The sequence below is a fragment of the Myxine glutinosa genome, chromosome 1 (assembly GCF_964187855.1).
Source record: "Myxine glutinosa chromosome 1, kmMyxGlut1.1, whole genome shotgun sequence".
NCBI lineage: Eukaryota > Metazoa > Chordata > Myxini > Myxiniformes > Myxinidae > Myxine > Myxine glutinosa.
Genome location: NC_136261.1, coordinates 282570295 through 282584620, shown reverse-complemented (window position 1 = coordinate 282584620; position 14326 = coordinate 282570295). Strand labels below are relative to the sequence as shown.

Genomic DNA, 14326 nt, shown 5'->3' with positions numbered 1-14326 from the left:
ATATACAGGTGAAATCGCAAGTTGTCCCCCCTTCCCCTCTGCCTCGCAAGGGGAGATTGGGTGTCCATGACCTGACACGGGGTACGACCACCACGTATGCAATTTATTTTATTATGCTCTTACAGGAACACAAACAATATGGATAAATGCTGTTTATTACATCATAAAAGGTGTCAATAGTGGTTGGACATAGATACACTTGCTCCATTATATACAGTCACGTGAAAAAGTAAGTACACCCCATGTAAAGTTTTGACTTTTTCAACATATTTCAACATACAGCTATTTGATCTTCATTTCAACAATATTGATAGATAAAGGTGATATAATATAACAAATATCATGAAACATTTACATTTTGTAGTCCATTGCATAATTTAAATAAACATAAATGCAAATTTCGCATGTGGAAAAAGTAAGTACACCCCGACATTTATCACTACTTCAAATACCTAAAATTAGAATCAGGTGCACCAGCTCAGGTGCAAATTATTACAACATCATTAGAGAGGATCTTGGAGGAAGCTGTCTTATTTAAACCTCAGACATTTCGTTTGGTTTGCTCTTTGTTGTTGAAGTGTGCGGCATCACCATGCTTAGATCAAAAGAGCTCCCTGATGCCTTCAGGAAGAAGGTTATAGATGCCTACTAGTCTGGGAAGGGATTTAAAAAGATCTCCAAACAATTTGAAATCAATCATTCGACTGTCCGGAAGATCATCTACAAGTGGAGAAGATTCCAAACAACTGCCAACTTGTTCAGGCCAGGCCGCCTCAGCAAGTTCAGCCCGAGAGCAGACCGCAATATGCTGAAAGAAGTCTCGAAGAACCCCAGAATGCCATCACGGGATCTACAGGTAGCTCTTGCCACTGTTGATGTCAAAGTGCATGAGTCTACCATTAGAAAGAGGCTGCACAAATTTGATCTACATGGGAAGTGTGCCAGGAGGAAACCTTTGCTGTCCAGAAAGAACATCAGGGCAAGACTAAAGTTTGCCAATGAACACCTAGGCAAAGACCAGCACTTCTGGAACAATGGGCTCTGGACAGATGAGTCAAAGGTAGAGCTATTTGGCCACAGTACCAGAAGACATGTTTGGTGAAAACCAAAGACAGCATTTGAGCACAAGAACCTGATACCAACTGTAAAGCATGGTGATGGAAATATTATGGTTTGGGGCAGCTTTGCTGCATCAGGGCCTGGGCAGCTCACCATCATATAATCCACGATGAATTCTTCATTGTACCAGAGGGTGCTTGAGGATAATGTGAGGCTATCTGTTGGAAAGTTGAAGCTCAACCGAAGGTGGACCTTGCAACATGACAATAACCCTAAACATACCAGTAAATCCACCAAGGAATGGCTGAGAAGAAAGAAATGGCGGGTTCTGGAATGACCAAGTCAAAGCCCGGATCTAAATTCCATCTAGATGTTGTGGGGGGATTTGAAACGAGCTGTGCATGCAAGAAACCCCTCAAACATCGCACAGCTGAAAGAATTCTGCATGGAGGAGTGGGCAAAAATTTCTCCCAGTCGATGTCAGAGACTGGTAGACAGTTATAAGAAACGCCTACTTCAGGTTGTTTCTGCCAAAGGGGGAAATACCACCTATTAGAGCCAAGGGTGTACTTACTTTTTCCACATGCGAAATTTGCATTTATGTTTATTTAAATTATACAATGGACTACAAAATGTAAATGTTTCATGATATTTGTTATATTATATCACCTTTATCTTTCAATATTGTTGAAATGAAAGTCAAATAGCTGTATGTTGAAATATGTTGAAAAAGTCAAAACTTTACATGGGGTGTACTTACATTTTCATGTGACTGTGTGTGTATATATATATATATATATATATGTGTATATATATATATGTGTATATATATTTATATATATATATATATATATATATATATATATATATATATATATATATATATATATATATATATATATATATTGATTTTAAATGAATAATGTCTTTGAATTCCGCTGGAATGGAAACTCGAGCACAGGATTATATATATATATATATATATATATATATATATATATATATATATATACACATACACATACATATATACATATATATATATACATATATATATATTAGGGTGGGCTTCAAAAAATCAAAATGCAGATTTTCTCCGGGACATGGTCTATTTTTGTTCCTTTTGGTGTCAAAGGAAACCACACCAAATTTGAATGGAATCCAATAATATTTAGGGGTGCCACATCAGTGATGAATTTTCCCCCATGCAAAAATAGGAATTCCCATTTTTTGGGCTGTATATACACAAAATAAATACATAATTATATATATACATTAAATATAATATTAAAAATAAATATATAGTAAATATACATTAAATAATAATAATATATATTATATTATACATTATATATACAATTATACGATAGACAATTATACAAATATAGACAAATATAATACATTAAATAATATATTAAAAATAAATATAATATATTAAAATTTAAATATAATAAATAAATATATAGTTATACAATATATATACATTATAATTAAATATACATTAAATTTATACATAAAATATACATTAAATAATAAATATACATAAATACACATTATACATTATATATATAGTTATATACAATATATTATACATACAGTTTTGAGACTTCCTATGATCACTATCTGGGCAATTTTCATGCATGTTTTGTACAGGTTCCCGGGGTCAGGGGTACGCTTTTTTAGTGTGTAATATGTAGGCCTAACTTATTGACTGTGGCTCTTTTGTAGAGAGTGACCCTGTGGAGTAAGAATTAACAGGATTTTACCCACATTCTTGTGTATTTTTCAGATATGGCATGTGCTAGTACCAGTGTTTCATTGAAAACTCGGGCTCAGGATAATGTGTATCTCATTGGGTCCACTTCTGGAGATGCCATCAAAGGTGCCAAGCTCCCGACTGTGCATCAATCTCTTGTCCTGTTTTTCCATCACCTGAAGAAGGAGAATCGCACTGCCTGGGAGAGTGCAACCCTCACCATTGAAGAGGTTGTGAAGTTCTGGGAAAAAGCTCACCTACCTACAACGACGAAGCAGCACTGCATCCATCGTTTGGAGAGGCTATATGAAGAATGGAGGAGCCTCCAAAAAGGTGCAAAGCGGGGTGGTGCGACCCAAGAGAAAAAGGAAGCATCCTTCAAGGCCTCCTTGGAGAAGACGTTTGATCTTAGGCATGCAGATTCGGAGGCCATAATCACCAACCCCGAGGACAGGTAGTTTCTTCACGATCAATTCTCAGAGAGGAAGGCTTCAATGGGATCTGTAGACACTGTGTTGGAAGCAAAAACGAAGCGAAAGAAAGAAAGGGAAGAAAAGGAGAAGACTAAGGCAGAGAAGGAAAATGAGACAGGAAATGGTCATGAAGGGTGCTACTGCTATGGAAGTCACAGACTCAGACTCTGACTCTGAGACCACGGCACAGGCTGGTTCTTCATCATCTGATGGTGGGATATCTCGTCCCAAGAAAAGAAGGCCTATCAACATTGTCACTCCTGAAGTCGCAGCTTCTTTGGATCGTACGAAAACAAGTGACCGAATGGCTGTCCACAACTTGGCATCCATTTGTAGAGCAGTAGGATGGGATCCTGCAGAGCTGGCACTGAACCGATGGACAGTGCGGCGGAATCGCATGATGCATCGATGCAAAACCATGGACGAAATAAAAGAAGCATTTCATCATAATGTGCAGGGTCATTTAGTGATCCATTGGGATGGAAAGCTTCTTCCCGATGTCACTGGAGATTTTGTGCATGTGAAGGTGGATCGTCTTCCAATCCTTGTGTCCAACCAGTACCATGGAATGGAGCAGCTGTTGAATGTTCCCAAGTTACCTGACGGGGGAGGAGAAGCTATGGCAACCGCTGTAGTGGACACACTGAAGAGCTGGAACCTTGTGGGCAAGGTGAAGGCTTTGTCTTTTGACACAACGGCCAGCAATTCAGGTGTTCGTGGAGGGGCTGCTGTCCTCATTGAAAAGAAGCTACAGACTGAACTAATTCATTTGGCTTGCCGCCATCATGCACACGAAATCATTCTGGGAGATGTTTTCACCACTCTTTTCGGTCCTTCATCAGGCCCTGACATCCAGCTTTTTAAGCGGTTTCAGGCGGAGTGGCCGTCCATTGCCCATCACCAACCAAAAAATGGATTCACAGATCCTGATACGGCAGCTGAGTTTGCACAGAACAATGACATGATGGATGAAGCTCTGGAATTTGCTCTTGTGTGTTTGAAAGATCAGCAGCCACGAGATGATTATCGTGAACTCCTAGAACTGACTGTCATCTACATGGGAGGAATCCCACCTCGTGGAATCCGGATCATGGCTCCAGGAGCAATGCACAGAGCCAGATGGATGGCAAAAGCACTATATTCACTACAGGTGTTCATGTTTCGGTCAGAGTTCCACTTGACACTTCGAGAGGCGAGAGAACTCCGAGCCTTCAACATTTTTGTCTGCCTTGTGTATGTACAGGCTTGGTTTCGGGCTCCACAAGCTATTGAGGCTCCCCTGAATGACATTAACCTCTTCAAGAAGTTGGAAAAGTTTGAACAAATCAATCAGAAGATGGCTCAGGCAGCCTTGAAGGCACTTGGCCGCCAAACGTGGTACATGAGCCCAGTACTAGTGGCATTTGCATTCTTTGACACCAGAATTGACAAAGAAAGCAAGATCAATATGATTGAAGCATTGAAAAATGACGGTGAAAACCCCTCTCCAAAGAGACCAGCTATCAAACGAGGAACCGCCCTGTCAATCGCTGGCCTCATAACAAAACACACCTGATTGGATGGATAAGGATCCTGGTTCATGGGAGCAAGAAACCAGCTTTCAGGAAGCAAAGAAAGCCGCCAGTGGCTTAGTCGTGGTGAACGACAGGGCAGAAAGGGGTGTCGCATTGATTAAAAAAAAAAAAAAAAAACTAATTAAACTAAACTAAAAACTAAACTGAACTAAAACTAAATAAAACTAAATAAAATAAAACTAAATAAAAACTAAATAAACTAAACTAAAAAACTAATAGCAATACATGTATTATTACACATATATGATTACACATGTATTATTACACATATATTATTACACATATTATTACACATATATTACAACACATATTATATTATTACACATATATTATAACATATATTATTACACATATATTATTACAGATGTATTATTACACATATATTACAACACATATTATTACACATATATTATTACACATGTATTATTACAAAGGTTCGGTTCGGATCGGGATCGGAAGGCTTAGTCGTGGTGAACAACAGGGCAGAAAGGGGTGTCGCATTGATACAAGACTACAATAAGCTCCTTACAAAGGATGAAGAGCAAAAGCAAGCTCTGCTCCAAGTTGTTGCTGCTCACAGGAAGATGTACCCCGATGCCAAGAAGGCAACAGTGGTGAAACAGGCCCAGAAATAGGAGTTACATTTCTCATTATATTTGGGTTTTTTAATATTATGTGATATGGTGTCTCTTCATTTTATGAACTGAACATTTGGATTGTTATCATTGAATTTGAGTTTTCATAGCAATATAGTGCTATTTGTGCAGCTATTGTAACTTGTGTTTGCTAGAATACAAAGAAAGTGAGTGGAGGGTGGATTTTCATAAAACAAACTTCTGGTTTTGCTTTCGATCCATACATAGAAAAGTTTTGTAGACACCTTTAGTTTGAAGGCTGATGTGGCACCCCTAAATAAAATCAGATTGCTTTCATATTTGGTGTCTTTTCATTTTGGAACAAAAGGAACAACATAAAGCCATGTCCCAGTAAATATGTTTAAAAAATTATTTTGAGTTCCACCCTAATATATATATACATACATATATACATACATACATACATACATATATATATATATATATATATATATATATATATATATATATATATATATATATATATATATATATATATATATATATATAAAATCCTGTGCTCTTGAGTTTCCATTCCAGCGGAATTCAAAGAAATTATTCATTTAAAATCAAAGTCACCGCAGGCAGGTTGGTGGTCTTTCTGTCTTCTACCGAATCCTCTCTGGCCTAGGTCCCCCAGCTCTATCTGTGCTCTGTCCCCCCAAATACTCCTTCAGGTCACACAAGATCTGCCAGCAACCCTCTTCTGGTGAATATGAAAATGAATGAATGATCGTTTTAAGGCCATTTTCCCCGCAAGAGCAGGGGTCAGCCTTGCGGGCCCCATGACAATCATGGTTCCCTGTTTGAGGCAATGTTTTTATGGCCGGATGCCCTTCCTGAAGCCAACCCTTAGTTGCCTCTTATGATGCGCAGGGATACGGTGTACCTATTCTAAACCGGGGTACACACCATGATCATTCATCCCAGAAAGCTGGTACTCAATTTGCCGACCTCGGAAGGATGACAGGCTGAGTCAAACCCCCTGGTGTTAATTCAGCGATAGACCGGGATTCGAACTCAGGATCCTAGGATCCCAAGCCGGCACCTTAACCGCTAAGCCAACACCAGGCTCCACCAGGTTTCACCTTCTGGTGAAACTGCCAAAATCCTATCTTCACCATCTTCACCACCATCTCTCATCTTCCCCCATCCAAAACCTTGATCTTTTCTACCCCCATTAAAACACCCCAAATCCATGTCTGTCAATCTCCAGCTTCTTTTCTGAAATTCCTGGTAGTGTTCATTTGCTTTATACTGTGCAACCCTCCCTCCTCCTCCCCCAACCCTCTCCCTTCCACAGATCTACCGACATCCCTGTTCTCTTCAGCTCTTGTGCTTGTATGCTTTCCTCTTTCTCCCCCTCTTGTCTCCCGCTCCCTTTATTGTACATTTTATGTGTCGGTGCAGGTTTCCATGTTTAATGTGTTAGCTCTTACATGAGCCTTGATTCTGTATACAAAAAAACAACCCAAAAAAATTATCAGCCTGGTGGAGGAATACACTCCACCGAGTGTTATTTGAGTTCATAATGTTTTTACTCAATAAAGTTCAAATTTTTAGTCCACCATAACCACCATCTTTTGCAATACAAAATTTTATTCCGATACTCCAACTTGTTGAAAACATTCTGCAGTTGATGCTGAGTAATTTTATGGACTGCATTTGTGATTTTAACCTTAAGTTCATCCAAATAATGTGTTTTTGATGAGTAAAATCAATTGTACATGTCTCCATTTGACTACATTTTATGGGGCCAGGTCAGGCGAACGAGGTGGCCAGGCAATTGGTCCATGTCTATCGATCCACTTGTCTGGGAAGACATCATTCAAGAACCATCACACATGATGATGATGAAGCATAGCAGCAGAGAGCCTACCAAGTCTTGTTGGTACACAGTGATGTGTGAAGGGTTGAATTATCGTAGTTTGGGAACCAAATGCGGCAATTGTGGTGGTTGACTTTATCACTAATGTAGAAATTGCCTCATCAGAAAATGCCAACTCATAATGAAACCCAGGGGAATTGTGGATACAACAACATTAATAACTAAAGTTCATAGAACACCCTACCCTGCGTGCTCTTGAGAAAAGGGACATGGGAAGGGTTTTTTCAACTCTTGCTTTGTGTTTTTGAGCACGATACTCAGTGTACAAAACATTAGGAACATTTTCCTAATAATGAGTTGCACCCCCTTTTGCCCTCAAAACAGCCTCAATTTGTCGGGCCATGGACTCTACAAGGTGTTGGAAGCGTTCCACAGGGATATTCACCCATGTTTATTCCAATGCTTTCCACAGTTGTGTCAAGTTGGCTGGTCGTGGATCTCTACTCCGAATAGCTCGTTCCATCTCATCCCACATATGCTCAATTGGATTGAGATCTGGTGACTGGGCAGGCCACTGCAGTAAGTTGAATTAATTGTCATGTTCATGGAACCATTCCTGGACAATTCTAGCCTTGTCGCATGGGGCCTTATCCTGCTGAAGAAATCCATTCGTAGATGGATACACAGCTGCCATGAAGGGATGCACCTGATTGGCAATGATGTTCAGATATCCTCCGGCATTCAAACGTTGCTCCACTTTTATCAGGGGGGCCCAATGTGTGCCATGAAAACACACCCCACACCATCACACCACCTCCACCAGCTTGCAATGTTGATACACGGCATGATGGATGCATGTACGCATGCGGTTTTCTCCATACCCTATTCCTCCCATCAGCGTAAAACAGCGGGAACCGGGATTCATCAGACCAGGCAATGTTTTTACAATCCTCCTGTGTCCAGTGTTTTCATTCCTTAGACCCCTGCAACCGCAGGTTCTTGTTTTTTCTGAAAGAAGTGGAACTCGGTCGTCCGCTGCCATGCCCCATTCGGGTAAAGGTACAACGAGTTGTGCATTCTTTTATGGGTCTTTCAGCACCACTGGTATACTGGGCTGTCAGTTGACTAAATGTAGTCTATCTGTTGCTATGCTCAATTCATGTCAGGCTCCTTTTGGCCTCTTTCATCATTGAGCCGTTTTCGACCACTGGCCTGCCGTTGGCTGGATGGTGGTCCATTCTTGATCCACACGGGAAACTGTTGAGCATGAAAAAACCAACAGCATTGCAGTTCTTGACACACTTAAACCGGTGCGCCTGGCACCTACTACCACACCCTGTTCAAAGGCACATAAACGTTTTGTCTTGCCCATTCACCCTCTGAATGGCACACATACACAATCCATGGCCCAATCGTCTCAAGGCTTAAAAAGTCCTTCATTAACCTGTCTCCTCCCCCCACTTCATCTGCACTGATTGAAGTGGATTTAACAGGTGCAATCAAAAATGGATCACAGCTTTCACCTGGATTCACCTCATCAGTCTATTTCATGGACAGAGCAGGTGTTCCTACACCGAGTGTATATACTAGCTTTGTTCGTGAACTTTGAATAACAAGGGTGATGCAACCATATGAAGTGGTTGGGCAAATGGAACAGTCCAGGGCTGAACCTTCTGCCAACTAATTATCAGAGAAACTGACGATTCTGGAACGATCTCCGAGATAAAGATGCACTTAAACAGATATTTTGAACGAATTTAGCTCTTTCGTTGAATCGCTACTGCCGCCATTTTGTCTGTTACTCCGACCTCAGAGCACATGATAAATTTGATTGGTCAAGACGTCGGACAATTTTGCCCAAACACTATTAAACTGAAAGTTTTTGAAAGTGCAAACAAGGTGATTTGTGTTGTACAATGTTCATATATATCATTCAATTGAAATGAAATAAAATAAATTTATAAGCTGAAGGAATTTTTTTTAGTGGGTCAGAAGTTTACTGCCGCTGATGCACCATCTTTTATACCACCTTACTTGACATGTTAAATTAGTTATTTGTGCCTGTTGTGCGTGTCCTTTATTACAAAACTGACTTCCCTACAAACAGCAAGTTTCCCGTTTGGAATGATTTTCAATCTTGCTTGACTGCCAGCCAGACAGACAGACTAAAACAATTACCCTACTCCTCTGTGCTCGGCACGAGACTCCATACCATTTGCCAAATTCAGAAACAAAGTACTGCTAAGCTGCAGATTCGTGTTCTGATTTATATTCTACAGTGTTCAAAATATAATATTCATCGAAATTAAATAGTTCCTCGATCATCGACTGACGCCTGTCAGGCAGACAAATAGAGTGAACCAATTGCATAACCCTGCTCTGTGCTATAAGCAGCAGCAGGTAGCATTAACATGTACAAAACTTAATCAATTATGCCTTCATATGCCCTTTACAGTTTGTTTGTATTTTGTAACATGTGCACAACAAAAGCTATAAAAGTTCAAAGTTGCACAATGACTTTATAGAAACCCTTTATATAGACACTTTCAGAACAATACTCTATATTATATACAACAACAAACAGTAGTGCAGCATGAAAAACAAAGTGCAATACTCTTTGCAAAGCAAAGTGCTCACACACAAAACACCAAAGCATTGTACAGCTTATTGGATTTTCTTTTGTATAATAATTTATTGCAGTGATAATTCTGCATTATGTAATTCAGCTTCTTCGACTTGTGTATGCATATATTGTGCACACGTTTCCATAATTAAATCCAATATTACGTATATTTGGCTACGATTTTGTTTATGCATGGGATGTTAAGAACTAGACAAGTTCAAACATTCCAAATATTAACTTGAATGGTACTTTCGATAATCAGAAGAGTTTGCTTTGCAGAAAAAGCAAGGCATAGTCAATGAGAATGTTTTGTTACGTTAAATGATAAAACCCTAATAGACCAGATGGTGGGGCTTTTGTGGACAAACATTTGAATAAAGAAAGCCAAACATGCAACAGAAAGTGATGGGAGGTGGAGGGGCTTACATACATTCCAAGAAGAAGGCACAGTAGGAGTGGCTTTATCCAGCACAGGCATTTCATCATCGGAGTTTCTTCCCTGTGCGTCACAAGTGCGTGAACTGCCTCTTTGCTCCTCAGCTTGGCTCAGAGCTCCTCCTGCCTCACTGGACTTTGGTGTCACAGGGACAGACACAGGAAGGACAAACGGAGCTTGGTCCCTGTGGTGGAAACTCTCCTTGTCCTTCCAGGACGAGGTTTGGTCAAAAATCCAGAGGGAGGATGGAAGGGAAGGAAGGGAGTATAACGAAAATCAGAAACTAGGGGCATGGAAGGGTGAGCAGCAGCGACCATCACAAGCACTGCAACCCATATGCGTAATGAGAGAGATCACAGTCCAAATGCAGGCTCCGTGTCCACAATCTCATCGATCTGACAGGTCGGCTTATATAGACAAAGTTCAGGGCTCAAAATACCACGTTTGTCTGCACAAAAAAAAAAAAAAAACACCTTTAGAGGTCATGTTTCCCCACAGAGTTGGCCTTTTCGGGCACCGTGGTCCCCTTTTTGAAGCAATGTTTTATGGCCGGATGCCCTTCCTCCTGCCAACCCTGTTGGTCGCCTCTTGCAGCACACAGGGAATTACCAGTGAACTGGTACTCAATTTGCCGACCTCGGAAGGATGACAGGCTGAGTCAACCCCCCTGGCGTTAATTCAGCGATCGACCGGGATTTGAACCCAGGATCCTAGGATCCTAAGCCGGCACCCTAATCGCTAAGCCAACACCAGGCTCAGTATAAACAAAATTAATGCCGCGCATAATATAAATTTGTGTTTATAATGGTGCATGCTATTTTACATGAAAGGGCAGAGCAGTATTAGCATCAAGCTTTGTTTTGTTTGTGATCCCCAAATTTCCTTAGGTCTACATTACAGCTCTGGCACATGGTGGCCATTTTGTAATAAAATCTCAATTCATTTCCACCCATGTGCCAATAACGTAATGCACTGAATTTCTAGGGATGTCATCGGGATAAAACTGTCCCATGATAATTTGAATTCTGCTCATTTTTCAATCGCAACTGGTGTGATTTTGTAGAGTCTTCTGGATGTACGAGAGCAGTTATGTGAAAAGAACCTTGCTCACATACTTCAGGGGGCACATCGCGTTGCTTTCCCCTCCTTCCCAGAGTGGTGTATAGATGTAGAGTGCTGGCAAGCTAGGATCACCTTCTTGAAAAACTGGGCCAGGTTTTCCCAACATCAAATTTTTAAAAGCTGCTGAGAAGCAGAAAAGTTTTGCCTTTTGACATGTCGAGATTCACCAGCAAATTGACGCTGCTTTGGAAACGTCTGTGTACAGGAACCCAACGGACACCAAGAAACTGCTAAGATTCAATTTCTGTAATCCGAGGTGCCATGAATGTAGTGCAGTTCACACACCAACATCCAAAGGGATAAAACAGATATTATAGAATCAGTGCGACGTTTGCTCTCTGGCTTCAAAAAACCTAATTGAATATAATTGGGAGGTGTGTACCACCTTATTAGGCAGACCTCTCAGAAAGAATTTGCAAAATAATATGTGCTGCACAGATTGATGTATAATACAAACCACTGCGCACTGTTTGCAGTTTCATTATCAACTTAAAAGATGAAATTCCAATTGGTGACAAATCTGATGTGGTAAAACATATAATTGGCAAGAATGGGTGGGGGGGGGGGGGGGGGATTTTGAAATCAAGATTGGATGAATATATAAATGGTAATGCAACTGGGTATGACAGGACAGTCTGTTGTTTCATGTCAGAGCTTACAACATGGCCATAAATTTTACATGGGAAATGAGGAAGGAGGGGGGGGGGGGGGGGATAGTGGAAGACCCACTATTGGACATCGCACCAAATAAGCAGTGCCATTTGATACTTGAGGCATGGTATTATGAAAGGCCAAGAAGGTGGTCCAATGAATGCAACAACCGACATCCTTAAATACAATACAAATCACTAATACAAGTTGTAAAAGCAGGATGGTGCAAAGTGGACAGGAAGATTAAGGAAAGCACATTGACACGATGCACATACACACACACACATAACTTTACCACGCCACACCAGTGCGGCACTTCACCATGCAGTGCATACACACTATCCCACAGTGGCACAGACATTCATTCCCAACTCGCACACAATCACCAACAAATCACAAGACCAGCTTGCCAGCACAATCCATCCATACACCACCCAGGAAATCGCTGAAGGCAAGCAAAAAAAAACGGTGCAACCCTGGAGGTATGTGACAAGCGTAATGTCTACACGACCGCTTGCATACATCCTGGAAACAACAGATGTGATCCAAGAATGAGCAGACCACCCATGATGATGGTGCGGGTTTATCCTGACACTAAAATTCTGTGCTTTGGCACATAAAGGGGAACAAGTTGAGAATTGGATACAAAAACCACTGCTGCATGCCGGAGTGGGAATGCAGGGTTGAGGAACGAAGTGAACGGCACTTGAGGCAGTCTGCTCTTTCCTGATGAGTTAAAATTAGAGTAGAACAGTGCATATAGCATGAATTATTTGTCACATTTGCCTTTTTTCAAACAGTGTGTGTGTGTGTGTGTGTGTGTGTGTGTGTGTGTGTGTGTGTGTGTGTGTGTGTGTGTGTGTGTGTAAGTACATATATATATATATATATATATATACAGTCACGTGAAAAAGTAAGTACACACCCCATGTAAAGTTTTGACTTTTTCAACATATTTCAACATACAGCTATTTGATCTTCATTTCAACAATATTGAAAGATAAAGGTGATATAATATAACAAATATCATGAAACATTTACATTTTGTAGTCCATTGTATAATTTAAACAAACATAAATGCAAATTTCACATGTGGAAAAAGTAAGTACACCCTTGGCTCTAATAGGTGGTATTGCTCCCTTTGGCAGAAACAACCTCAAGTAGGCATTTCTTATAACTGTCTACCAGTCTCTGACATCGACTGGGAGAAATTTTTGCCCACTCCTCCATGCAGAATTCTTTCAGCTGTGCGATGTTTGAGGGGTTTCTTGCATGCACAGCTCGTTTCAAATCCCCCCACAACATCTCGATGGGATTTAGATCCAGGCTTTGACTTGGCCATTCCAGAACCCTCAATTTCTTTCTTTTTAGCCATTCCTTGGTGGATTTACTGGTATGTTTAGGGTCATTGTCATGTTGCAAGATCCACCTTCGGTTGAGCTTCAACTTTCCAACAGATGGCCTCACATTATCCTCAAGCACCCTCTGGTACAATGAAGAATTCATAGTGGATTCTATGATGGTGAGATGCCCAGGCCCTGATGCAGCAAAGCTGCCCCAAACCAAAATATTTCCACCACCATGCTTTACAGTTGGTATCAGGCTCTTGTGGTCAAATGCTGTCTTTGGTTTTCGCCAAACATGTCTTCTGGTACTGTGGCCAAATAGCTCTACCTTTGACTCATCTGTCCAGAGCACATTGCTCCAGAAGTGCTGGTCTTTGCCTAGGTGTTTATTGGAAAACTTTAGTCTTGCCCTGATGTTCTTTCTGGACAGCAAAGGTTTCCTCTTGGCATAACACACCTCCCATGTAGATCAAATTTGTGCAGCCTCTTTCTAATGGTAGGCTCGTGCACTTTGACATCAACAGTGGCAAGAGCTACCTGTAGGTCCCGTGATGACATTCTGGGGTTCTTAGAGACTTCTTTCAGCATCTTGCGGTCTGCTCTCGGGCTGAACTTGCTGGGGCGGCCTAGCCTGAACAAGATGGCAGTTGTTTGGAATCTTCTCCACTTGCAGAGGATCTTCCGGACAGTCGAATGATTGATTTCAAATTGTTTGGAGATCTTTTTAAATCCCTTCCCAGACTCGTAGGCATCTATAACCTTCTTTCTGAAGGCCTCAGAGAGCTCTTTTGATCTAGGCATGGTGATGCCGCACACTTCAACA

The 14326-nt window shown here is 40.8% G+C and overlaps 1 protein-coding gene across 7 annotated transcripts in view; it reads right to left on the bottom strand.

Annotated features, from left to right (window-relative positions):
• Nucleotides 1-14326, bottom strand: part of LOC137438278 (transcriptional-regulating factor 1) — a 127997-nt gene that overhangs the window by 60023 nt on the left and 53648 nt on the right. For 4 of the 7 annotated variants that reach the window (XM_068133435.2, XM_068133417.2, XM_078767031.1 and 1 more), the window contains one exon: nt 10379-10591. The exons of 2 other annotated variants lie outside the window; for them this stretch is intronic. In XM_068133435.2, coding sequence (XP_067989536.2) covers nt 10379-10591 — 213 coding nt within the window. The remainder of the gene's footprint in view (nt 1-10378; nt 10592-14326) is intronic. One more of the 7 variants, XM_068133423.2, reaches the window with a different exon arrangement.